The 25,220-nt window shown below is 40.7% G+C and overlaps 1 protein-coding gene across 11 annotated transcripts in view; it reads right to left on the bottom strand.

Moving 5' to 3' along the window:
- LOC104576022 (myocyte-specific enhancer factor 2C) overlaps positions 1 to 25,220 on the bottom strand; it is a 126,338-nt gene that overhangs the window by 12,729 nt on the left and 88,389 nt on the right. For 10 of the 11 annotated variants that reach the window (XM_088531759.1, XM_088531760.1, XM_088531763.1 and 7 more), the window contains 3 exons: positions 19,538 to 19,681; positions 11,786 to 11,972; positions 10,598 to 10,645 (listed from right to left, as the gene is read on the bottom strand). In XM_088531759.1, the coding sequence (XP_088387885.1) occupies positions 10,598 to 10,645; positions 11,786 to 11,972; positions 19,538 to 19,681 (379 nt within the window). Of the gene's footprint in view, positions 1 to 10,597; positions 10,646 to 11,785; positions 11,973 to 19,339; positions 19,478 to 19,537; positions 19,682 to 25,220 lie in introns of all 11 variants that reach the window. The other variant, XM_088531767.1, reaches the window with a different exon arrangement.

The following is a 25,220-nucleotide window of genomic DNA, read 5'->3' as shown; positions in this document are numbered from 1 at the left end:
CATTACAGATATAACTTGTAATGCATAATGAAAATAAAAACAGTAGATGCACAAGTTTTAAAGGGCATATGTCAGAATTTGTAAATTTACAGCATTTGAAATTTAAAAGTTTTCAGAGAAAATGATTTTTCCTACTGTTGTTTGTTACACCGATTTGAAAGAATAAAAATATTTTACACATAAAAGAGCTTGTTTCTAGACAGAACTAGTGGAGCAGCACGCATCATGAAATGCAGTGCCAGACTTTGTATTTGAACTAGTAGCAAAATATAAAGACAAATGCTTTCTGAGCATGGAATGCTCTTCTTGGGCATGTTCCCAGATTCTGCAATTAGGCACAAGTGCCATTGACTTTACAGGGAATTTTGTCCAAGTACAGATTGCATGATTAATCCCTATAATATCACTTATAAAACTCACACCCAGAAAAGCTATTTTTACGCACCAGTAGCTAGTCAGTTGATAAGAATTAATACAAAATATTAATCTGCTCATGGAAGGCTATTATATGAACTATGCTGCAAATTCAAATACTACTATCTTAAATATTCACTTCTGTGCTATAAAAATGTAACAGCAGGAACAGGGCGTACGTTTACAGAGAATAGGAGAAACAGCAAAGTTTAGTTCTCTTCTTTCACTGCCCATCAGTAGCACCCACACCTTACACCTAGTTTTGGTCATTCTCATGGCAGTGGTTGCAAAATGACTGCAGTTCTTGAGATTCTCCAAGACAGCGCTGAGCTGCTCTCCTGAGCATTTAAGCCTGGAACATTTCCACACTTAAAGTTAACACAAATGAGGGAGGAGTGAATAATTTATTTCCATATCCCTCAACATTCTTGAACAGTATTATCACAAGTTCAAAGTCTCAAAGTTCAAAATATTGGACACATTTTGTATTTTGATTTCTGGAATATACTTGATCCTTTTATCGTTACAAAGAAATAGAAATTCAATGAATAAATAAAACATTTGTAGTCCTAGAAAAATTAAGAGCAAGACACACAGCAAATATTTCCTGGTTTTGTTGTTTTCCTTCAGTTTAATGGTTTTCTCTCACTGACCACATGGGTTGAGAATTTAGAAGATCTTCAGGAACTAGGGATGTATACTTTCCAGTAATTTTAATAAGAAAAGAGCTTTCAAATTCTTGAAGGAATTTTGGTAAATACTAGTGGTCATTTCAAACTCTTCAAACAAGCATACGCTCTTACTTGTGGAAATTATCATAATCCTTCCAAGAAGAGTATGTTCAATACACAGCCCATAGCTTTGACATGATGATTGACCACTAAGCCTCTTAAGAGGGATGTTAGAATTAGAACGAGTCTACATAAATATGAGACCCAACTATGCTATAACTTACCCTCATCTTTAAAATACGCAAAAACAAATGAAAAAATAACGAAGGAATAATAATAATAGAATTTTGCTACATTTATACTCAGTTTTGTAGTCTTCACTTGATTCAGTTTCCCCCCACCTAAAAGAATGGCTATTGTACCTACTAGTAATTATTAGGTGCCTTTTCTCTTACATTGTTTATATATATGTGTGTGTGTGTGTGTGTGTGTGTGTGTGTGTATGTACAGGTTTTACTGTTTAAGACCCAAACAAAATAAACACCAACAATAACGCAATAATGCCAGTGAGTTGTACTTGTGTTCACCTAAATAGAATTTTTGAAAGAGGTAACTGAAAGTTCTTATTCACATTTTGCATGTTAGTCATTTCACAGTACATGATCTTTACTAACTGCAAACAGCAGATGAAAACCAATCTGGAAACACGCTCCCCCACAGAAAGATAATCTTTACATTAAAGTACCTGTCCATTCCCACATTACCCTGATGGACCTTCTTTACTCAATTACTGGCAGTCACCTGAGACAGTCATGCTATATAAAAGCTACTGACTGCATGAAAGAATTCACAGGCATCTTGTGAAATATCAGCTGCCCAGACCAAAAGGACTGAAATAGAACTGAAATGCTGTGAATGTACAGATGTTTGGATGGCTAGGGAGCGAAAGAGGAGAAAACTATCCCAGCAACTCTTGGCTCCTGTTATAACTTAATGCAAATATAAATTTAGAGATTCCTGCAACAATAAAAGACTCAGTTGATATCTGATGCTGAGATTCCTTCTAACTCATTCTTGTGATACAATTTAAGATACTACAACTGTTAATGGTAGTATATTCGATGGGAAATTCTTGCTCTTTTAAGTCTAAGCATGTAAAGGGTTCTGACAGCACCACAGTTGTCCCATACTGGGAAAAGGGCAGTATTTGGGAATCACTAAAATGGTGTTAACAGAAGGCAGTTCTGGTGTACGTGAGGGCCACCTGCACTGCGAGTGCACAGAAGAAAAGGATATGCTGCTGCAGCCCATTTCAGGATTATGGACTTAATGAGAACATCTCATTTTGGGAGCTGGGCAAATCTCCACTGCTCCCGTTGCAGTAGAGAAAAACTGTCTTGTCAAATCGTCCAAAAAAAATGTATTGTCAAAAAACGGACATCCCTAGGCTGGTTAAAGCTTTAGGCTGAGATCTGACATAGCTTGAGAGGCTGCTCAATGTCATATTTACTCTCATTATCAGTCCTCTAAAAAACCCTGTCCAGCCTCCCCCTGCTCAGGCTCAGGTCCCCAGTCGAGGCCAGCCTGAGCTAAGCGGCAGCCCTGCCCCAGCAGAGCTCCTGCGGGTGCCTCAGCGCCCTGCTCCAGCCACAGCGGAACTCAGGAGCCGCTCTGCCCTGTCACACCTCCACGCACATGCTTCCTTAATGACCTGTTAACGTGCAGGAAGCAGTCAGCATTCCATCTAATCCTGGAGCTAGTGCCACCTACAATGTGGAACATCCTCAGAGCCGGCTACGTGTCGAGTATTTACAGGTGCGCACATTGGCTGCCGAAAAGGGACATGTGTGCCCAGTGCTGCACTCACTGACTCCGATTCCCTTCAGGACAGAGAGGATGCTTTTCATGCAGAAGCTCCAGGCAAAGAATAACTCTCTGGCCTCTCAAAAATGCAGAGCACTGGAAGACACATTTCCAGAAAACTAAGGCAGTAGTAATGATCTAGGAGACTAGAAATCTGAGACATTTTCAAACAGAAACCCCTGAGTTTTTTTCACAGGCAGCATGAAAGACCACGAGAACAAAATTGGGGCTGCATATCACAGACCGTTACATGTCATGTAATCCCTTCACCGCTCAATCAAGTGCATGACTAAGTGTATGGTAAACTAACCTGATCGTCAACATTGTGGTTTATGTTGTGCTGCTATAATAAGATACATATGTAAATGTATTTTTAAGTAGTTCTTACTCTGAGTGTTCTCCCATCTTAGACTATTTTCAAAGTTCACACCTTAATAAATGTAAAGATGGCACCTGACTATCTACAGAATTAGCCTGTGGTAACCCACACAAGAAACTGTAAGCAACCATTCAAAACATTTCTTATTGCAATTAAGTTTCCCAAGCTCCAGGTAGACATTTCATTTCCAAACAGCTCTGGACTCTGTCCTCCTAACCTTTGGAATGGGAGTTCAACACATGGGCAGGAACAGTGTGTCTCAAATTCAGTATGCACAGGGAGAAGGATGAGCACCCTACCTACTTAAAGCCAACACTTTTATTCCCCCCTTTCTGCCCAATTCAAACAGCAACAGACAATCCAAGCACTGGCACTGGTTTGCAGCACAGTAACTAAGCTATACCTAACGAGAAGATAATTACACAATAGTCTTCAGTTTTGTGCTTTCTTAGGATTATCTTTTATAGTTTAAAAATATGGGCACTGCACCATGAGCATTGGAACAGTATTCCTGTGCATTATCAGCTCTCTGGCGCTTTTTCAGGTCCATAGTGAGTGTCAGGGGCCAGATAGCCACTTAAATGCGAAATAACTTGCCTAACCTGTCATTAGACCTAGAGATGTTGCTATCAGACAGAGCATAGAGCCTCCTACCTCCTTCCTTCCTGTCCACGCTTGCACAGGTTAGTGCTACTGTCTGCACTAGGAATGCAGAACTCTTTTACACTAAACTCTGGTCTATTAGGAGAGGTCAACACCAAAAAAATCAAGGACAGTTTTCAAAAGTGCTCCTCTGAAACTTAGTCTGCAGGACATATTTTCTGAAAATCCTACAGTAAGTGGCCTAGACCTGATCTGCACAGCATGTACAAAATTATATCTGGACCTCATCTGTCTGAGATTTGCCCCTGCCCAATACTTTTTCAGGACTTAGCTGCTCACTTATGATTAAAATTCAGCTCTTATACCAGTAAAGCAATTAAATAGTGCATATTATGAACATGTGGTGTTATCTCCCTCCATCTTGTATATTAGCTGGAAATATACTTCATTCTAGTTCCTTCTATGCAAAAAAGCAAGTATTTTTTTCTTCTCTTATATAAGCTGTAATAGAGTCAGAAGAAAGACAAAACAAGAGGAAAGCAGAAAACAATTTGCTTCCTCCCACCCCCAAAACTTCAGAAATAAGTGTTACCTTATTTTTTCATAAACAGCACTAAGTTGCTATTTTTGGTACATTCACAACTACTGAAAAAAATGAACACATAGTTCAAAATTCAACCTCAGAAAAACTTCAAAACTAGGTATTTTAAACACAAAGCATACATCCTTGTATTTCTCCCCTGTCTATACTATGGGAAAAAGATCTACACACCAAAGGGAAGTGTTTCACACATAGATAAGTACTACTTAGAATTGTTCTGAAATTTAAGCAGATGCAAAGAGAAGACCCAGGAACAACCTCTTCCCTGTCCCTTTTCTACTCCCAGTGCTCTGGGAGACCGTTCCAGCTATTACCAAGGGAGAATCGGCTGCAAGAGATTTGTAAAACAACTGGAATCTATGGCTTGAATACCTTAATTAGGGAATTGTGTTAGAAATTAAAGGGCAGGGGTCAAATTTGCTCAATACTGCCAGGGGCTTCCAGCTGTAGCTGCAATCCCAGCTTCAAGAGGTTAAAAGCATTTCTTGCTTTTCTTCCCAGAGCAAAGTCCTTGCTGCATTCCTGATCCAGGAGACACCAACTATCTCTTTCCATAATCAGGGCAGGCATGAGATCCAGATGTTTGCTGATCTGCAGTGCAGACTTTTTTTTTTTTTTTTTTTTTTTTTGCATTTTCTGTATCTGAACAAGAATATGGACTGCAGAGTGTGTGCAACAGAAAAAGACAATGTGCAGTCCTGGCAAACAGAAAAGGACGGCCCAAACAGCGAGCAAGATCTCTGTGCCACCGAAGTATACAATTCCTACAGACCTTACTGGGAAAAGGATTTTATCCAAAGAATCCAAGTTATTCTAGAAGAATATTCGTACTTGCTTGTCATAAAGGAAAAGTCAATCATGGCTGTCTTTAAAATCCTACTTACAAAAAAACACAGTTTGTATGACTCGCTAATTGTTCATTACACGTGAACCTAGGGCTCTCTTCCTTTCAATGCTTTCAAGCTGTCTTTTTATAAATACAAATATTGAGACATTGCCGATTAGAGAGACGATGAGATGGAAAATAACTAAATAACTTACTAAGTCAACACTTACACAACTGATGCAAACCTAATAAAGGTCAAATTTCCACAGATTCTCACAGCGGTCTACCCACACTGAGCTTATAGGGATCTCGTTACTGGTCAGAGGCCACATCAGTCAACTGAAAATATATATACCCAAGCTTTCTGAACGGTGCACAAAGTCAATGTGGTATTTTTTGACTTTTGCATGGACAGCAGCCTCTACCCTTTCAAATCTATTCTTAAAGATCTGCTGATGCGATATTTACCTGCATGAAAAGATTCTGAGTTAGCTTCCTGCAAGAGATCACTTGTCTTGGGCAGAAACAGGACTTAATTTTGGAAAGGCCTGTGTTGGCTGCCGACAGACATGAATTTCAAGTACTGTTAGATAGACAATCTCCTTCATACTATATATTAGAGCTGTCAAACAAGTTCTAGTGCTGTTATTGCGTTATCACAAATCTCCCACTGGTAGATACTTTCCTTAAAACACTAACTCCTGGATTGCTACAGGACTGGAAAAAAAAAGTACATATCCTCCTTTTACAGAGGAAAGCTTGGAAAAGCAGCACTTAATGGCATAAAGCCTGCAGAAAAAGGGAAAAGAAAACAAATCTGAGTGCTATTGTGTTGCTCATTCCTCATGTCCCTTCTTGTTTTTTCAGCCAGCTTCATGTTCTGTGATTTCTTATTGTTTAGGTTTGGCCCTTTTGCATCACCAACTCTGTTATGAATGACTTTATGTTCTTGCTTTTGGACTGATAAGATTCCTTGGGCAGAAACTGTTGTTTACTGCACTTCTCTAGAGCATCTTGCCCAATCTTTAGGTCAGAGGTCTGTGGACAACTGCACTGATCAAATACTGAGGGAAGGCCAAGGCTTGTTATGCTCTCCCTGGGAGCCCAGTCTTAACAGGTTGCCCATAAACGGTGTTTTAGGAATCATTATTCTAGGCATGTTTATTTAACATATTCCACACTTCCTGCCTCAGAACTAACTTCTCTTGACTTGCCAAGCATGATTGTAGGGTACAACAGAGAGTATGTAATCTTTTACGTTTCTGTTATTTAGTATTAGTTTGTTTATATTTGGAGTTGCAAAAGGAGCTAATAGAGCTAGGTGCCTTTCAGATCCTTGCTTACTTTTGTTCCTGCTCAGGCTTTTTTTGGGCAGATTGCTTCCTTTTAGTAAATCATTGTGTTTTGAGAAGATACCACCTGGAATGCCTCTACCTTATACATTAAAAAATGACTATTACACATATATCTGTTGGCTTGAAATACAAAAAGAATATGTAACACCTTCACCCACAGCCAGCACATAACCAAGAAAAGAAAAAACAGCAGTAAGGTGCTGGCAAATTGTAATATTGGCTGAGAGATCCAGAACCTGAACTTTGAGAAGACCACTGCTAAGTTGTGCTTTACTTCCAAAAGGAAATGACTAGCTGCTGATTCAGAGGTAAATATGGGATTCAGCTATTAAAAAAAAATAGGATGAATTTTTCAAAAGGAACTCCTGATCTTTTCAATATCTAATAATTTTAGAGAGCAGCTTTAAGGATGCTTGATTTACAGAGAACACACACTTTGCTCCTTTGACAGCATTTTTAGAGCCCGAAGTTTTGAATAACTTTCTCATTTAGTTTAATACTAATGTCAAGATGGAGGCAGTGCAGAAATCAGTCCCAGATAAATTACAGAAAAAAAACAATTAAAGCAAAAGTTGTATTTTTAACATACCCTTCCTAGATTTAAACTTAAGAATGAAATTTTCTATAATTTATAATAGTGAAAATTTCATGAAATTCTGTTGATCTAGATGGGTTTATTCAATTCAAAATAAAACTTAATTAGAAAATACAAAAGGTCATAATTTGAAAACCATAGGGAAACAAAATGAAGGTTATAACTCAGCTGGTGGTTTTCAAAGTCTATTAAAGACTTCCCCAAAACAACTGTATTTTGATTTTTAAACTATTGATATATTTTTGAAGTCTTAATCTTTCATCAGGCTTTCAACATAAGTATTGAACCACTGTATAAAACAATCAATTTACGCAAATAAAACTTCCATTTCATAAACATTATTTGTTTCTGATCAGGTTAGCACTGACTTAACTGATTTTGTTTAAGAATAAATAGGCACCTTAAAAATTAAGACAATTTCACACACTTTCTTATGTTAATTGGTTATAGGTCACTTAATTTTCATGTTAGTTATGAGGCAAGCTGAAATGAGTGACTCTAAGTGGTTTTAGACTGTACCGATTTGAGACCAAATGTTTCTTGTCTCTAATTAAAAATCTTTGGTTTGAAAGAATGGTGCCAAAGACGTTGCTGTATTTATAATTTAGCAACTACACTAAATGGTAAGTTCACTCCAGTCTTGTTGGACTTTGCTATTATTGCATGTTATAAACTGTCCAATCAGTATCTAAGAACAAATTTACTTTAACAAACCTGAGATAACCTTGGTTTAAGTTAAAAATACCACTGCTGGTATTTAGCTGTGTACGATAATAGTCAGCTTTCTTAAGTTCTTTTTATGCCTCAGGTTGACTCCTAAGGTAAATTGCAGAAGATGTCAGGGTTATTACCGAGAATAATCCAAACTAACAAAATAACATAGTTTTCAAAACAGAGGCTTAACAAACTTAAGTATCTTTTTCCATTTCCTATATTGAAGTTATAAGGTAATTTGTTAAAGAAATGCAGAAACTGAGGCCTGGTGTCAGCAATCAAAAGTAGTTTCATTTTGTTGTGACAGAAACAAAACTCTTTAGATTCTTCTTCTTTGGAGTATGTTATTTTGAATATATGCTATTTTTGAATGCTGCAGAAAAGTGCAAATTCATAATGTTCTAATTTGGCAAGAAATATGAACCCCAACAGATTAAACCACATGATCATGCTACCAGCTTCTAAGTTGCCAGTTAGAAAAAAAAAACACAGAGGTTTCTGTTTCTTATGTAGAATGATGAACAAAGAAAACTTTTGATGTTTATTCATCTGCACCCTGAAGAGAGAGCAAGGACTGTCCAAAATAATGGCATTGTGGAATGATGCAACTAAGACAGAAGATTCAACCTTATATTGACCTTTCATCTTCCTTCAGCCCTCTATCAAATTCTTGCTACTCTTCTGCATTTAAGACATTTAGAAAACACATCATTAATGGTGTTTAAAGCTCTTATTGCCAGATAAAGAACAAAGACTATTCATACAATTAAATATTTATTCCTAGCAATGCCCCGTATATGCATGCCCCTCAAATCAATTGCCTACTCCAAAGTTACATCACTTAATGCATAATATTGTACACAAGAAATACAAATTCTTTATTTGCAAGCAAGTTATCAAGCTATCCCTCTTATCATATGCTTATAAGTGCTTTAATATAGTCTCAAGAAAATTCTTTTAAAATATATTTTTTAACTTATAACCTAGCATATTGATATATATTTTTATTAGACACAAGGAATTGTTAAGCCAAATGCATGCGCAGAAGAGCTTTTATTTTAGCATGTGCCCCTTCTAGGAGCAAACATTGTCTTCTTTACTAATTGCTTTTCAGCGCCCTCTTTAAAGAATGAGGGAAAACAGGAACACGACAGTGCTATTTCCTAGCAAGGCAGTAGAGGGAGCCCCTCCATTGCTATACTTGAAGTTTCTACTATATATGCAATTAAAAAAAGATGAAATGCAAACATCACCAGAATTAATCTTTCTTTACCTGTATTGCAGGGACTAGCAAAAGATGATTAATAAAACCAATTTTCTATCTTTTTTTTTTTCCAGAACAAAGGAGACTAACAGCTACATTCCTGCAGTCTGCTTACCCTACCCCTAAATTAATATACAACAACTTCTCGGAGCTTCAGCACAAGGTTACAGTGCCTTTTTGATACAATGCCGTGCAGCCTCAATTTTGCTACAGATGCAGCTCACAAACATCTGTGACTCATCTACGTGTGAAGATAAAAGGGGAGGGGGGGGCTAAAGGAGGCTGAAAAGAGCCAAGAAAGAAAAGATCATTATAGCCAGGATTTCTTTATAAGACATTTCATGTTACAGTGTCAAAATCAGCATATGTCTCAACCCTGGTTTATCATGCATAAAATGGATCTTTCAACTAGTTTTTGCACAGTTCTTCCCGAGAGCAGTTAATCCAGTAAAACTGGGTGTGCTCCACGTTTCACTAATTTTCTTCCAACATATGTGTTTACTTCTCAAGTTGAAACAGTAATCTTGCCATTGTCTTTTGTAATCCGTATTTGTTATAATGTAATATTGCTGACATTGCTAACAAACCACTGAGTTTACTGAGCAAAGGGGACCAATTCGGCAACGCTGCTTCCGTAACACAGGCCTTAGCAAGTACAGTTCTCATTAGCTCTAAGGGAATAAGCCTAAAGGGGCCAAACTTTTGCTCTGCCTGGGTAGTTTGAAAATCCTTCTCCACTGGGTCCCAAAGCACTTAAGTAAATGATTAAGACTAAGCTTAAGTTAATTACTAATTATTTAAGTAAACGCTATCAGATTTCAATGACTATCAGTGGTCTTAAGCCTGAAATGAAATCTGTGTTCCGTAACTGAAAGTTTAATGGGGAACTCAATATTTCAGTCTTTACTGAAGCTTGAATTCATAAAATAAACCCCTGATTTCACTAAAGTCAATGAAAAAACTCCCTTTGACTTCAGCCACTGACCTCAGTAGAGTTTTGTTTGAAAAGGGCTACATAAAGGAACCAAAAGTTTTTACGGATAAGCTAATGTGAAGGAAACCAGGTATTTATATACACGGAATTGGGTGAAGCACAAGATTTGCAACAGTGCCAAAACCCAGTCTCTTCCTACCTCATGCAAAGCACAGGTAACAGCCCTTTCCCTCCTGCCAGCTGGGGGAACCATAGACCCCGTCCAATACTGAGGTCTTTCAATAGCCTGACCCCAACACAGAGTTATTTTAGGCCTTGGCGTCTGGTGGAAGGCTGCTCTTCACCGCAAACGCTAAACAGAAAGTCGCTGCTCTTTACCTGCACTGGTGCCTGCACCGGTTGTGAGGTCCCCACCCATCAGGCCACCTAAGGGGTTGAAATGAAATACTGCAAGTGAGCACATTAAAGCACAATAGGCAAACACTCCAAACAGTGCCAACAGTTCCCCAGCTTTCAAATGGCCTCATCCAAGTGCTACTATTGTCTTCCTTCTGACTCCTACAGGCATCAGATTAAGTCATAAAAATTGTAACGTTTAATGTTACACATACAAGGCATTTGCCTTTCAAGGACAAACAAAAAATGAGGTCCCCAATTTTTTATTATTTCATTTTCATACTTCCACAGCACATAAACTATAAAATATATATTAAAATTGTGTTTTGCACACCACCTGCATCTGTAAACTGTAATTGTTTCAGTATTATCCAGAAACAGAAGTCCTCCACATGGGACTGAGAGGATGAGAACCTAACTGTAACACATATTTGCATAACTTTTCATTTTAATTTTCTCAGCCTTTCATAGACATTAATTCCAAGTATTTTTAACATCTCTGTGCTTGCAGACCTCAGATGGTTCTTTGAACCCTGTATACTTAAGGATGTTGATGTTGCTTCAGGCAGACAGATTGAATGAACCTAATTCCCATTTACCCTGTTCAGAGGTGACCCCTCATCAGGAGCAGCATGGGACATAACCTCTTGCTATACCAGACTCCCAAGTACAGAGCTCAGCTAATGTGAACCATCAAGGAACTTGTGAATGCAACAATAATAATTCCTCGAAATAACAACAAATTCTGCATTTAGCCTCTAGATTGCTGTTTAAAGTAACTAGTGGTCTATTTTACTTACTTTAAATTGTCTTGGACACATATTCTCTCCTCCCCACTTAGGTTTTGCAGTGCAGTAAGTTCTTGCATGTATTAAGCAGACAAGCTGCCTTTTTATGAAACAGAAAATCATCTGCCCTTTTATCCTTTATTGATTTCCTTTAATCTTAGTCAATACTCGGCTTTTTATAGTACATTGTTTTTTTATTTTCTAAATTGGGAATAGAAACCTCTTTGGCTCTTCTTTTGATTTTTCAACACAGCAATTTTGGATAAACTGTTGTGATTAGTAAAAACAGAGCTCTTTTTCCCCTCAGAGTTTAAAGTTACTAACGCACACAAGCAAATGATAAAAAAGACCATTTAAAAGGCTGAGAGTGAGCAGCGCATACCTGTGTTACCTGCACTCGGAGGCCGATGCATCATGCCAGGAGACATGTTATTTCTTTGCAAAGAAGGATGGGTCAGTGGCAAAAGGTTGGGGTTTCCCAGTGAGCTGACTGGGTTACTGTACACCAAACTGTTGTGGTTGGACACTGGGATAGAAATTGGCATCTCAAAGTTTGGTGGTGGAACAGCCTGCACAGGCAAAAAAGGGAAACAAAGACAAGAATATTACAGAAGCATAACGGTCTACAAGTACAGTTACTCTATATTTACTTCAAATATGTTGTAGTTGGTAGTTAAAATATTTAAGCTCCCCCTCCACTAAGAGCCAAGAGAAGAGTTTTAAACAGAATTAACCAAGCTTTTAAAAACCATTTTTGAAATTGTGATTCTATCTTCCTTCACTGCAGTTTGCACATTTATTTCATAAGAAATAGAAAGATTTTCTTCCTTTTTTTTTTCTTTTTGTTTAAAACAAAATCTTGCTTCGTGAAGCTTAATTTTCTGTTTCATTCAGTGAAGTCATGATTGTTCACTTGTGTTATCTTAAACTAGTGTCACAGATGACTGCAAGATCAAAGGTACATGATTATGACGACTTCATTGCAAGGAGAAAAATTAGAAGAGGTGAAATGCAAAAGGAAAGCTTTAATTTCAGCATACGTTGCTTTAGCAGCCAGAATGATCCCAAATCATGTTAAAGGCATCAACACAGTAAATGGCTTTTTAAAGTTTCTAGCTTAGTTTGGGAAGGGCTTAAAAGAAAGTTAGTTCTACTCACGGACACATAGCAAATATAAGAACTTTCCATATATAACTCTCTGTTGGTTCTTGGTTTTGGAAGGGGGCTGTTTTTAATGCCTTTTCAAGATACTGTTATCATCAATCAAAAGTAGCATCTAATAGAGCCTTTCCTTTGTGAGAAGCCCTTTCAATAAGCAGTTTTGCAAGCTGGACCAAATTATACCACTTGACTCTAGGTCTGACAGGGAGTGTGAGGAGATGCAGTCCCTGATTATGGAAACCACAATATAATGTTCCCAACTCAAGCCTGTTGGATGAGGTCTTTGGGGGTAAGGCTTGTCTGAATTTCATTAAAATCCATAGTTCTTGCATCATTCAAATACATGAGAATTTCATATTTAATTTGCTTGCATTTTTAATAATTAGCTTCCTGCTCTTGTGAATGGATAGAAAACCTTTTCAGTTACCTGACAGTAGTTGAAGTGTTCAAAAATACAAATGCAAACCAAATAGAATCATAGAATGCTTAAGGTTGGAAGGGACCTCTAGAGGTCATCTAGTCCAACCCCCCAGCACACGCAGGGTCACCTAGAGCACGTGGCACAGGACTGCATCCAAGCGGGTTTGGAAGATCTCCAGAGAAGGAGACTCCACAACCTCTCTGGGTGGAAGATCTCCAGAGAAGGAGACTCCACAACCTCTCTGGGCAGCCTGTTCCAGTGCTCTGTCACCCTCACTGTTAAAAAAAAAAAAAATTCCTTAAGTTCATGCGGAACTTTTGGTGCTTCAGTTTGTGGCCATTACCTCTACTTCTGATACCCTTTAATTTAGTACTTAAAAACTTTTAAGCACTTAAAGAATTAAAAAAAAAAAAAAAACTTTGAAATCAGCCTTGTGGTGACATCTTCAGAAGGAGGAACTCACAGATTTCAATTTTATTGGTAACAGATGATTGTATGATAGGTCTCCCAGGAGCCAGAGGGAGTGTGCTGAGAACTGGACACATGATCTGCTGTGCCAGGCAGCAGAGACAGCCTGACCTTGTGCCACCCACATGCATCTTCTCTGGCTAGTCACATCTGTTGGCTGTGTCGTACATATTACAGCATGGAACATCAAATTATGGTTATCCCTGAAGTTTTCTTTGTCCTACCCCGCTTTCCAGGGGCAGACACAATTCAGCTCTAAATATACAGGAATCTTTTTGCTTAACCACTGAAACATAGCAAACAAATAATAAGGCACAGAAAGATTCAGCACACCCTGTAAAGAGTAGGCTACGTGAATGCCTCAGGACTTCTTTCAAGGTGTTAATTTAGGTCTATAACTCACTCTGTGACTTGGTTTTCTGAGAAAAATGTGCATTTCCACACTAGCACGATGGCCGAGATGAGCTAGGACACTCAAGCTAACTGACCTCAGTTTAAACATCTACAACCTGCTGACAGAGCTTCTTGGGCAGAGCTCTGTCTCTGGAGCTCTTGTCCCTTTGGCCAAGATGCTAATTGGCTAATTTCTGTTTGAAGAGCTAGTTTAAGAAGGGTTGGGTGGAGGAGAGGTATTCTGGAAATATTCAGTAAGAAACAAAACTCCATGCATTCTTATCATCCATGTTGAGATCCTGAAGCATCATCTAAGGTTTGTGCTTCAGAAATCAGGAATAAAAGAACAAATGACTATATATTGACAAATATAACTGCTGAAGTGTGGGAAACTGAGAAACCGTGAGAAACTGTGGGAAGCTGTGGGAAGGGTGAAAGTTAGGAGTGAGAAACTGTGAAAGTTAGGAATAACAGATTAGCAGATAGAGAAACCTAAAACACAGGCTGGAAACACCGGTCTCTGGTTGGTTACCTGTTGTCCGTTAGCAGGATTGGACCCAGATAGCAATAGAGTCAAGGAATTGGCTGGAGGCAGGGGGAGGGAGTGCGTGGACAGCGCGTGGACAGTGTATGCTCACATACTCAGAGAATATATGTTTGGTCTGATGCTCAATAAAATGGCTTCTGGTCCTAAACCTTAAGCCCCTGCTCCTTTCGATGACTCCCACACTGAAGTATGCTTCTGTCCCAGCTCTTCTTTACTTCTTAGAGGCACAACACTTTTGCAAGCAAACATTTTGACAGTTAAGGACTAGTTCTCTGGATGCACATGTGGCTTGTCTTTCAAAGAATTTACCATGCACACAGAAGAAGGAACAGGCACGCATGTCATGACTGAAGGCTAAAATCTTTGGAAATAGGCACATATAGCGTAATTTGAAACATTTATCACTCTGTAAGCATGCTTTGAAGCAAGCCATTTTCTTCACTGCCCACAAAAGTATTTCGGAGTTTCCTAAACTCTGCGTAAGGTGGTGCACTTTGGCCCTCAGCGTACAGGCTGGTTCTGAAGCTCAGAGCCAGCTGCTGTTGATGGTTGCTGCCTTTTCAAAAAGCTTTAGCCAAAGGATTCACATGATGAATGTCTAAGCTTAGCTTCACATCCTGCCTGGGGCCATGAATAAGCTCATGGAGTGCATTACTGTAATATGCAGTGCTGCAGTGGAGAGCTCTCTGCCTGGTTGCTCCAAGGACATGATCCCAGCCCCGGTTCTGCAGGCTTTAAGCAATGCTTAGGAGCTTTCAGTCCAAGTCAGGCTCAATTTCACCCACCAGCAATCGTTTTGCACAACTGTCATAAGGCCTAGGAAACCCGGCCAGCTGAGTCTGGTATACAGCTGACACCAGCACTATGCCCTCCGATCTCTTATTTCTATTTCCTGTTTCCATAATCTCAACTTCAACCCAACTATCAAAACCAAGACCCAGCACAAATGCAAATCTGAAGGCCTGGCCAATTCCTCTTCAGGCTCATCTGCTTCTGCCATTAATCTGCCTTTCCTTTATTAATCTGTCTTTCCTTTTTCCAACTCTTCAAGTGCTGGAATCTTCTTAATCCTATGCTACAGCACAGAAGAGTCCCAGTTTCAGTTACTCTTATCACTCTTTGTAGAGACTGATCATCACTGGACATACAACTTCAGTTTCTTTTGTCATTCTATACAATATTTTTAAAGCTAGCTACAAAGCTTTTTTTTTTTTTTTTTTTTCTTTTCTTTTTTTTGCATGTCTAATGGCTTCCTCTGCATCCTCTTGCCTGCAGTCTGGCAAGCCTATACTTAAGACTAGTTTATGTAATATTTTACAGGAAATTTTATCAGAGATCAAAATAAAATCACTTTTACTCTCTGCTTTTCAGTGCAGTACATATGATTCTCTGATACAGTAGTTTTGGTTTCTTCTCCTCAGAAGTCAAAGATTTGATTAACACTTTTGTATGCAGTAAGGTCCAGAGGAGAAAGTTGTTTTAATAATTACCAGTGTTGGTAATTAGTGGTAACAGTGCCTGTCTACAGTTTTGCTTCTGGCTGACCAAATTTCCTGCTACTGTCTTATGTTCTTTACCAGGAACTGTAACCTCCTAGAGATCCCCTAGCCACTCTTGGTGGTAAGTCATGGGGCAGTTCTAGTCCAACTAGGCTTGATGAACATTAAAGTTTACAATGTACTTGTGTGATATCTATATTAGTAAGTTAAACAAGGCCAGAAACTGAGGCCATTTGAGGCCACAAGGCAGTCCATACTATTAAACTTTTCTAACACACACACACACACAACAAAAAAAAACAGCATAGCCACATATAAACTGACTACTAGGAATTGTTCCTGGCCTAACTACCAAACAGCACTCAGGAGTTGCTTAAGAAAATGCAATTTGGCCCATGCCAAAAGCATGCCAGGGCCTGCTCATGCTATTAACCGCAGATATGAAGGCCTTTCAGTGCCTCAGTCTTCTTTGTCATTCTGTAATTTGCGACTCTAGACATAGCTTTAACAGGGACGCAACTAGCAAAACTACCAAAGGCAACAGATTGCCCATTTAAAGGGAATATCCACAACATTAAAGTTAGATGCGAACACTACAAGTTGTAGAATGTTGTGGGAAGCAAAATGTTGGGGATTCAAAACCCTTTAAAACAAAGGCACCAAGCTTTGTGCCAAATACTTTTTTTTTTTCCTCCCATATTCAGCCAGGCCTTCATCTATTTACAGACAGAAATACTTAGAGCTCCCTTCTAGTGGACTATTTGTCTCTTCTGCTTTCGTCACTCTTAAGAAAATTATAAATAAATGTGTAATTATTATCAGATGTTCTAGAACAATATAAATACTTACCCCCCAGAAAATTATCTGAGGAAACATTATTGGCTTCATCTGTTAAGAGGAAAAGCCAATTTTATTTTCATTTGGCAACAACTTTGCTCTCTTACAAGTCCAGGCACTGCATTGTTTTATACATTTTTGTAAGTAGCGATTTAATGGGTGACTTGCCGTCTTTTTGCTCGGTTTTGCTTCCTTCCTTCTTTTGGCTACTTTTTGACAGTCACAAGAAAATAAATATAGCTTCCTAAACCTCCCTAAAGCTATACCAATTTGCACAGCTAAAGATCATCGCGTGTATTTATAATTTCTTGTTATGCACTAGCTTTGAGCTCTATCTTGCCCATTATACTTGGGCTTACGCTAGGAGAAGGAGCTCCTGGTACATGAAGGACGTTCACCTACTGATTCTTCCTTTTGTGGTAAGCAGCTTGCCAGTGTGCACACACCTCAAGTTCAGCATGTGAACTATTCAAAGGAGGGATATCCTCTATTATGTAAAAAGCATCACTAAAACTGACAGGTCCATAGTGTATCTCTGATGCAATTTCATAAATAGATAATAAATTGTATTTTTTTTTTTTTAACATCCCTGCAAGCTAGAAATTTACATTATACCCAAAATAGCTCAAGGAAACAGTGCAGATGAACCAAGAAGAGACATTTTTGATGTCAAAAGGTTAAATTCTAATGACAGCCATTAGAGAGAAAGTTCATTAATTTGGGGGAGAACAAAAAGAGTGAATCATGTTTTGAATAGCTGTGTTGTTTCTAATTCCTAGATCTTTCACCATTTTATGGAAAATGCATTTTTTTTCTGAATGCTTGTAGTGGTAATGGAGGTGAGAGACTCAATATTAGCCAGGAATAAGGTCTTTTTTTTTTTTTTTTTCCTCTTTTCCTCCCTGCTTTAAGACTACATGGTTATAAACATGTGCTGCTTTTTTGGAACAGAAGCAAGCAGCATGACATACAACAGAGGCTCTGAAGAACCAACTAAAACCCGATTTTTGAGGGTGAAAAAATAACTAGGCAAAATCCTATCTGATTGAAGATTCTGTCACCTTGATTTGAACAAGCCAAAGGTCATCCTTGAAAGAGGAAAGGAAAGCTGATTGCTAAGTTTTGACTTAGTAAAGGGTTAAGCATTTCAGCATCTAACTGCTGTCCTAGGTGTCCTAGCTGTTACTTTATTGAACTGAGTTCCATCCTGAAAAAAAAACAAACTCATGCTGACAGCTTCAGAACTTTTTTGTTCAGAAAAAGCAGCTACACAAAAGGAGCAAGTGAAAGGGAGGTAAGAAAGATGGAATATATATGTATACTTCCCTGATGGTTTATACGTTGAGCATTCTCAACGAGGCATTCCACATGCTCATTTGTCAAATCTGGTGCTATTCTGGCCTCTGAAAATACCTATTCAAGTTTCTGCACAAACATATTAACCATAGATGTGAGGACTTAATTTTCATTACCTTGTAAAAATTGTTCTGAGAATTAACATAAAGAACACGGACACTGTGAGAGAATGGCAGGAGAGCATCCTGAAGTACCCTCAGTTTAGGTATCAGATTTTGTACGTGCAATTGGTCAGGACTACAGAAGAGACTTTGCTCATCCTGGGTATGCAGACACCCCGATTTGTAGCCAACCACACAACCTACTTGTGGGAATATGAAATTAACATATCCAGATGATTTCACTCTCTCTTTTGGATGCAAGCATTTATATAGGCAAATTCATATGCTTCTTTGGACCCGGGCGAGTCTTTGGGTTTGCTACTCTTTCTTCCACATGCAGAAGGAGAGATCACCATAATTTCCACACTTTTGTCAGGTTTATAAATCTTATATTAATCATAATTACAAAATATTCCCCCGCCATATCTTCTGCAAATGAAATAGCACATGCAGAGTTATTTCTCTTAGATATCTGGCAAGGCATATGACTGATGGTTAGAAATTTTGACTTGGTTAAAACAAAATTTAGCTCATGTTAAAGCATTAAAAATGCTGATGATGTCAAAGCAAATTCTCTGATAAAGCTGTAAAATCACCCCAACACACAAACATGTCTGAATCCTACCATTAGGCTCTCATGCAGTCTGTTTCTCTGCAGTGAGCAAGTAGCTGTAACCCTTCAGTGCTGCAACTGAGTTTGGCAGAGACACTTAAGAACTGGTGACACATACAGAATGCACTAATTACTATATATAAAGGAATTTCAGTTCTATGTTTTTTTCTATATCACCACAGAAAGTAATCTGTGGGTTTATTAGCCTGTCCACAAAGAAAGATGTCCATCATTATTTTTTAGATATAATTTGGGCAAGTGGTGTGGTAAAACAGTTCTGTAAATCAAGTGGATATAATGTATATTTCACTTCCTTCTCTAAGTTTCACCTATTGAGGTCTTTGTCTATGTGTCAGAGGCAGAGTCTTGGAAGAAAAATATGTTGTGTGAAGTTTTCTGACCACAGTACCTAGTTGTATATTGGGCTATGAAAGCCTCTTTCCAGATGAAATGCTTTCCTTAAGAAGCCAGAACTGAAAGGGTTATGGTTTGTTACTGCAGCAGTTATCACCAGACAGCCATCTAACCTTTGGTACTTACAGGTATTTTATGGCTCTTGATCATATTATCAAATTCTTCATTAATTTTTTTGTATTTTTCTTCAGTGCGTGGGGTAAGAGCATAAGAGGAGTCAGGATCGGGGCTTTCACAACCTTTGTTTTCTTTCTTGTTCAATGCCTGCCAGGTTCAGAGAAATATCAAAACGTAAAAGAACGAAAGGGAGCTCAGAGTACTTACACATAATCTTTGCCTGCTGATCATTAGATCAATATCTTCATTAATTTTCCTGTACTTGTCCTCAGACTCAGGGCTGTGACCTACTGAATCGTCTGCATCAGGGTCTGGACTGTCACAGCCATTAAGTCCTTTCTTTCTCAATGTCTGAAATACATAATTCAGAAAGTTCAATCCTTGACACAAGCTGCAAGAAAGACTCAGCAGTGTTACAGTAGCACAAACGGCCCAGCAGTGGCAGGTTTTACATTGTCCTTTAGGGAAAGGAACTGACTGCAGAACCACCACATGGCTGTTACATCGCTCCAATTACTAGTAGCAAAAAGAGGACCGTTCAGACCTTTCTTGGGAAACTGGAAGCAGACAATAGAGAACAGAGTTAGCCATCCCACAATGCCCCCGTGCTAGCACAGGACCCTCCCACCATACCCAATTGCATTAAAGGGTTAAGGCTTCCAGAGTGTGGTTTAGTTCAACATATTTATGCTTTTCAAATGATGGCACATTAAGAGCAAGAGACACACACTGTTTAAAGAGGATTATCACAATGTTTTCCTTTACTCTGAAGGCACAGGAGGAAGAAATAACAACAACAAAAACCACCAACAACAACAAAACACACACGCAAACAGATTTAGGAATCCATGCTCTTGAAAGAAGGGGGAATATCTGAACCGATTTCTTCCTTTGAATTTAACATATGGGATGACACTAACAGGGCCCTGCCACTCCTAAGGATAGGCTCTTGATAGGACAAGGGAGAGGAGAGTTCAGCTAATGTGGCTGTGAAATACCGATTAAGAGCTTTCTAGACATGGTGTTCGCTTTTTATTGACTCCAGTTACAGTGCCACAAATGTGCGGTACTGAAGTTTAATAGTACAGGGAAACATACTGCTAAAACAGATGCTTTATGAAAAGTCAAAACAGATGAGTTTCAGGTTCAGCAACTCAAAGCAACTCTCAGAACCATGAGCATCATCATCAAGATAAATAATAGAAATTATATATATATATATACATACACACACACACACACACACACACACACACACAATTAAGCCAGCAGCTAAGAACCCAGAATGGTTGCCTGGCCTCAACTATGTTTTAACTGATCACCCAGACACATTATCAAAGAACAGTCATTTAAAGCATTAAGGCAAAAAAATCTGAGAAACAATTCTTGGTGGATTGTCTAAATATAAGCAAGAGCACACAGAGTCAGTATTGGTAGTATGTTTCCTCAAATTTAGCTCTAGGAGTTCCTACATGAAAAGCCTTCAAAGAATCCCCTTGGTTGCCTACAAGCCTTGCCACACAGTCTGCAGGCCTAACCTAATTCTGAGCCTAACCCTGGTGAGTGGTCTCAGTTATTCCACACAGACTGCAGAGCTGCTTTTGTTGCCAAGGGCTGCGTTTGCACCATGCGATTGCTGTGGGATGCTCCGTGCAGCACTAGCTGCTTTCATTTTGGCTTCTCAGAATGGTTGTATTATTTGAGCTTTTGTTCCATTTCAAAAAGTGCATTTCTTAAATACTATTGTCATTGCAATGCCCAAGTTGCCACTGTTAAATCCCTCAAGTATTACAATTTTATTCTTTGCTTCTGTAAGTTTGTATTTTTCTTTCTGTATTCTACCTGAGACTTCAAAAGTGAGCCTTCTTATTCCTGCAAGTGCTACTCCCCATGAACCTCCCATTTTCGTCAAGCCAGAGAAGGGACAGCAATCTGTCCTAGGAGACCTGAACCTTTTGTACTCATGAACCTCTGCGCCAAAACTAGGCAGTTTTAGAATACTGACTTAATCTCAGCATACATCTTTTCAAACTTTGTACCTACACAAACGTCACATTGAATCCCATGAGCTACTCCTGACACACAGATGAAAATTATAAATCCTTCTGAATCATTCAAAAAATTTCATATTTTTATGTTTTTATATACTATTGCCATAACCTTGGAAATCAGATGCAACAAACCAGCTAGAGTTGCTGCCACACCTGACTAGTAATAAGCCAGCTCTATTTTCACCAGAAAAACAGATTTAATAAAATCATGCTGATAACCTATCCAAAATGAACTTCAGCCTTACTGGAGAGGTTAACAAAACCCCATCCACCCAGGGTTTGGCACGTGCACTGAAGTGCACTGACTGACATAGCTACTCTCGCTCACTAGCCCACCCTCCTCTCCTGCCGCTGCTCTGCTCCAGTGGGTCAGGATAAGGTTAGGCAACAGAAATTCCCTCAAGATGCTGCAGCCAGAAGCACATCTCCTAGCTTTAAGAGCACTGGAAGGAACTCCTGGATCCCTATGGATTGTATTTGGGGGTAAAGTACACTGTCCAGTGAGGGTTCTCCTGCAGCTGAATCTCTCAAGACTTCTCCTGGTCCCTAACCGTCCTTCTATGGATTCTCTGCTGCATATTCACACAAGCACTCCTGCTGCAAGCCAACCTTCAGCTGGGGCATGTCCTGGGAGTGATTTATGCATCTCTCTTCTACATAAGAGCTTGTTGTTTTTATGAAACTTTCATGAAATTTCCTTGCCTGCGAGACCTCTACCTTTGTGCAAGATTTGCTTGTCACTGAACAAAGATTCAAAGAGTCATAAGAAAACAAAAAGACTAATAGACTGCACAGATGCACACATACATCAACACAACAGTCCTCCTGTCTTGAGGAGAGCAGGTTGAAACTGAGATACTTGCTCTCTGCAACAAGATTTTAGAGAAGAGCAGACTCATTAAGAAGGGCAAGGGGGTTTCAGCAGGCTACAATCTTTGACCCAGCGTTGCAGGGACTTAGAGGCCATTTTTCTTACCATGTTAAACTGCCAGAGCCTCTTCCAAACCCTGGAAAATAGCCAGACCTAAAGCATCTTCCTGGAGATTAGCTGGTTTCCAAAGCTTTAATGACCATTCAGAAGGGGGGAAGGGGAGTGGCACACTGACGCGGCAAGCAGTACCGCACAGCCCAGGTCAGATGGCATCCAGCGGGAGTATGGTAGTGGGGAAGTGAGGATAGGAAATGATCACAGAGGGTCCTCTTTCACCCCTCCTGGGAAACCTGTGGCCTCTGTTGCTTCCCTGAAATGCCTGTATACCAATGCGCGAAGCATGGGGAATAAGCAGGATGAACTGGAGATCTGTGTGCGGTCCCAGCGTCATGATCTCATCGGAATCACAGAGACGTGGTGGGATAGCTCGCACGACTGGAGCGCTGCCATGGAAGGCTATGTGCTCTTTAGGAAGGACAGGCTGGGAAGGCGAGGTGGTGGAGTTGCTCTTTATGTGAGAGAGCAACTGGAATGCATGGAGCTCAACCTGGGAGTGGAGGATGAGCGAGTTGAGAGCTTGTGGGTAAGGATTAGAGGGCAGGCTAATGTGGGAGACACTGTGGTGGGTGTCTGCTACCGGCCACCTGACCAAGACGAGGAGGTTGATGAGGCCTTCTATAGGCAGCTGGATGTTGCCTCACGGTCACAGGCCCTGGTTCTCATGGGGGACTTCAACTACCCCGACATCAACTGGGAGGACAACACAGCCAGGCATAAGCAGTCCTGGAGGTTCCTGCAGAGCGTCGACGATAACTTTTTGACGCAGGTTGTGGAGGAGCCGACGAGGAGAGGTGGGCTACTGGACCTCGTGCTATCAAATAGGGAGGGCCTAGTAGGAGATGTGAAGGTGGGGGGTAGCCTCGGCTGCAGTGACCATGAGTTGGTGGAGTTCAGGATTCAACGAGGAGGAGGAAGGGCTGTAAGTAGCCTTGCGACGATGGACTTCAGGAGGGCCAACTTTAGCCTCTTCAGAGACCTCCTCGGTAGAATCCCATGGGCTAGTGCTCTAGAAGGCAGGGGGGCCCAAGAGAGCTGGTTAGTTTTCAAGCGGCACTTCCTCCACGTCCAGCAACAGTGCATCCCTGTGTGTAGGAAGGGAGGCAGAGGGGGCAGGCGACCTGCGTGGATGAGCCGGGAGCTTGTGGCAATGCTCAAGCAGAAGGCAGCGGTATACAGAATGTGGAAAAAAGGACAGGCCCCCTGGGAGAAATACAGGAACGTAGTCAGGGAGTGCAGAGATGCGACAAGGAAAGCTAAGGCACGTCTGGAAGGCAAGCTGGCAAGGGACGTTAAAAATAACAAAAAAAAATTCTTCAAATACATTAACAGCAAAAGGAAGATCAGGGAAAACGTGGGTCCGCTGGAGGACGGGATGGGCACCTTGGTTACAAATAACACAGAAAAAGCAGAGTTGCTCAATGCCTTCTTTGCTTCGGTGTTTACCAAGGGCAGCCCTTTAGAGCCCCAGGCCCTAGAGGCAAGAGAAGAAGCTGGTGGAGAGGAAGACTTGCCCTGGGTAGAGGAAGATTGGGTCAGAGAGCACCTAAGGAACCTCGATACCCACAAATCCATGGGCCCTGATGGGATGCACCCCAGAGTGCTGCGGGAGCTGGCAGATGCCATAGCTAAGCCGCTCTCCATCATCTTTGAAAGATCCTGGAGAACGGGGGAGGTGCCGGAAGACTGGAAGAAGGCCAATGTCACGCCAGTCTTCAAAAAAGGCAAGAAGGAGGACCCAGGCAACTACAGGCCAGTCAGCCTCACCTCCGTCCCCGGAAAAGTGATGGAACGGCTCATACTGGCTGTTGTCTCCAGGCACATGGAGGACAAGAAGGTGCTCAAGAGTAGTCAGCATGGATTCACCAAGGGAAAATCTTGCCTGACTAACCTGATAGCCTTCTATGATGAAATGACCGGCTGGATAGACGAGGGGAGAGCGGTGGATGTCGTCTATCTCGACTTCACCAAGGCTTTTGACACCGTCCCTCACAACATCCTCCTGGGCAAGCTCCGGAAGTGTGGGATAGATGAGTGGACAGTGAGATGGATTAGGAACTGGCTGGATGGCAGGGCCCAGAGAGTGGTGATCAGCGGTGCAGAGTCTAGTTGGAGGCCTGTGGCTAGTGGGGTCCCCCAGGGGTCAGTCCTTGGTCCAGTCCTGTTCAATTTATTCATCAATGACCTGGATGAAGGCACAGAGTGCTCCCTCAGGAAGTTTGCTGATGATACCAAACTGGGAGGAGTAGCCGATACCCCAGAGGGCTGTGCTGCCATCCAGAGGGACCTGGACAGACTGGACAACTGGGCGGTGAAAAACCTCATGCAATTCAACAAGGCCAAGTGCAAGGTCCTGCACCTGGGGAGGAATAACCCCAGACACCAGTACAGGCTGGGAACCGACCTTCTGGAGAGCAGCTCTGCGGAGAAAGACCTGGGTGTCATGGTGGACGACAAGTTGACCATGAGGCAGCAGTGTGCCCTCGTGGCCAAAAAGGCCAATGGGATCCTGGGCTGCATTAAGAAGAGCATCTCCAGCAGGTCGAGGGAGGTGATCCTGCCCCTCTACTCAGCCCTGGTGAGGCCGCATCTGGAGTACTGTGTCCAGTTCTGGGCTCCATAGTACAAGAGGGATGTGGAGCTGCTGGAGAGAGTCCAGCGCAGGGCTACAAGGATGATCAGGGGCCTGGAACATCTGCCCTATGAGGAGAGGCTGAGGGAGCTGGGCCTGTTCAGCCTGGAGAAGAGAAGGCTGAGAGGGGATCTAATCAGTGTATATAAATACCTCAAGGGAGGGAGTGCAGAGGACGGGGATGGTCTCTTTTCAGTGGTGGCCACTGATAGGACTAGA

The sequence above is a fragment of the Tinamus guttatus genome, unplaced genomic scaffold (assembly GCF_059628265.1).
Source record: "Tinamus guttatus ecotype Peru unplaced genomic scaffold, ASM5962826v1 Tinamus_guttatus_pri_ptg000432l, whole genome shotgun sequence".
Classification (NCBI taxonomy): Eukaryota; Metazoa; Chordata; class Aves; order Tinamiformes; family Tinamidae; genus Tinamus; species Tinamus guttatus.
The sequence above is the reverse complement of the archived record's forward strand: the minus strand, read 5'-3'. Positions and strand labels throughout refer to the sequence as shown.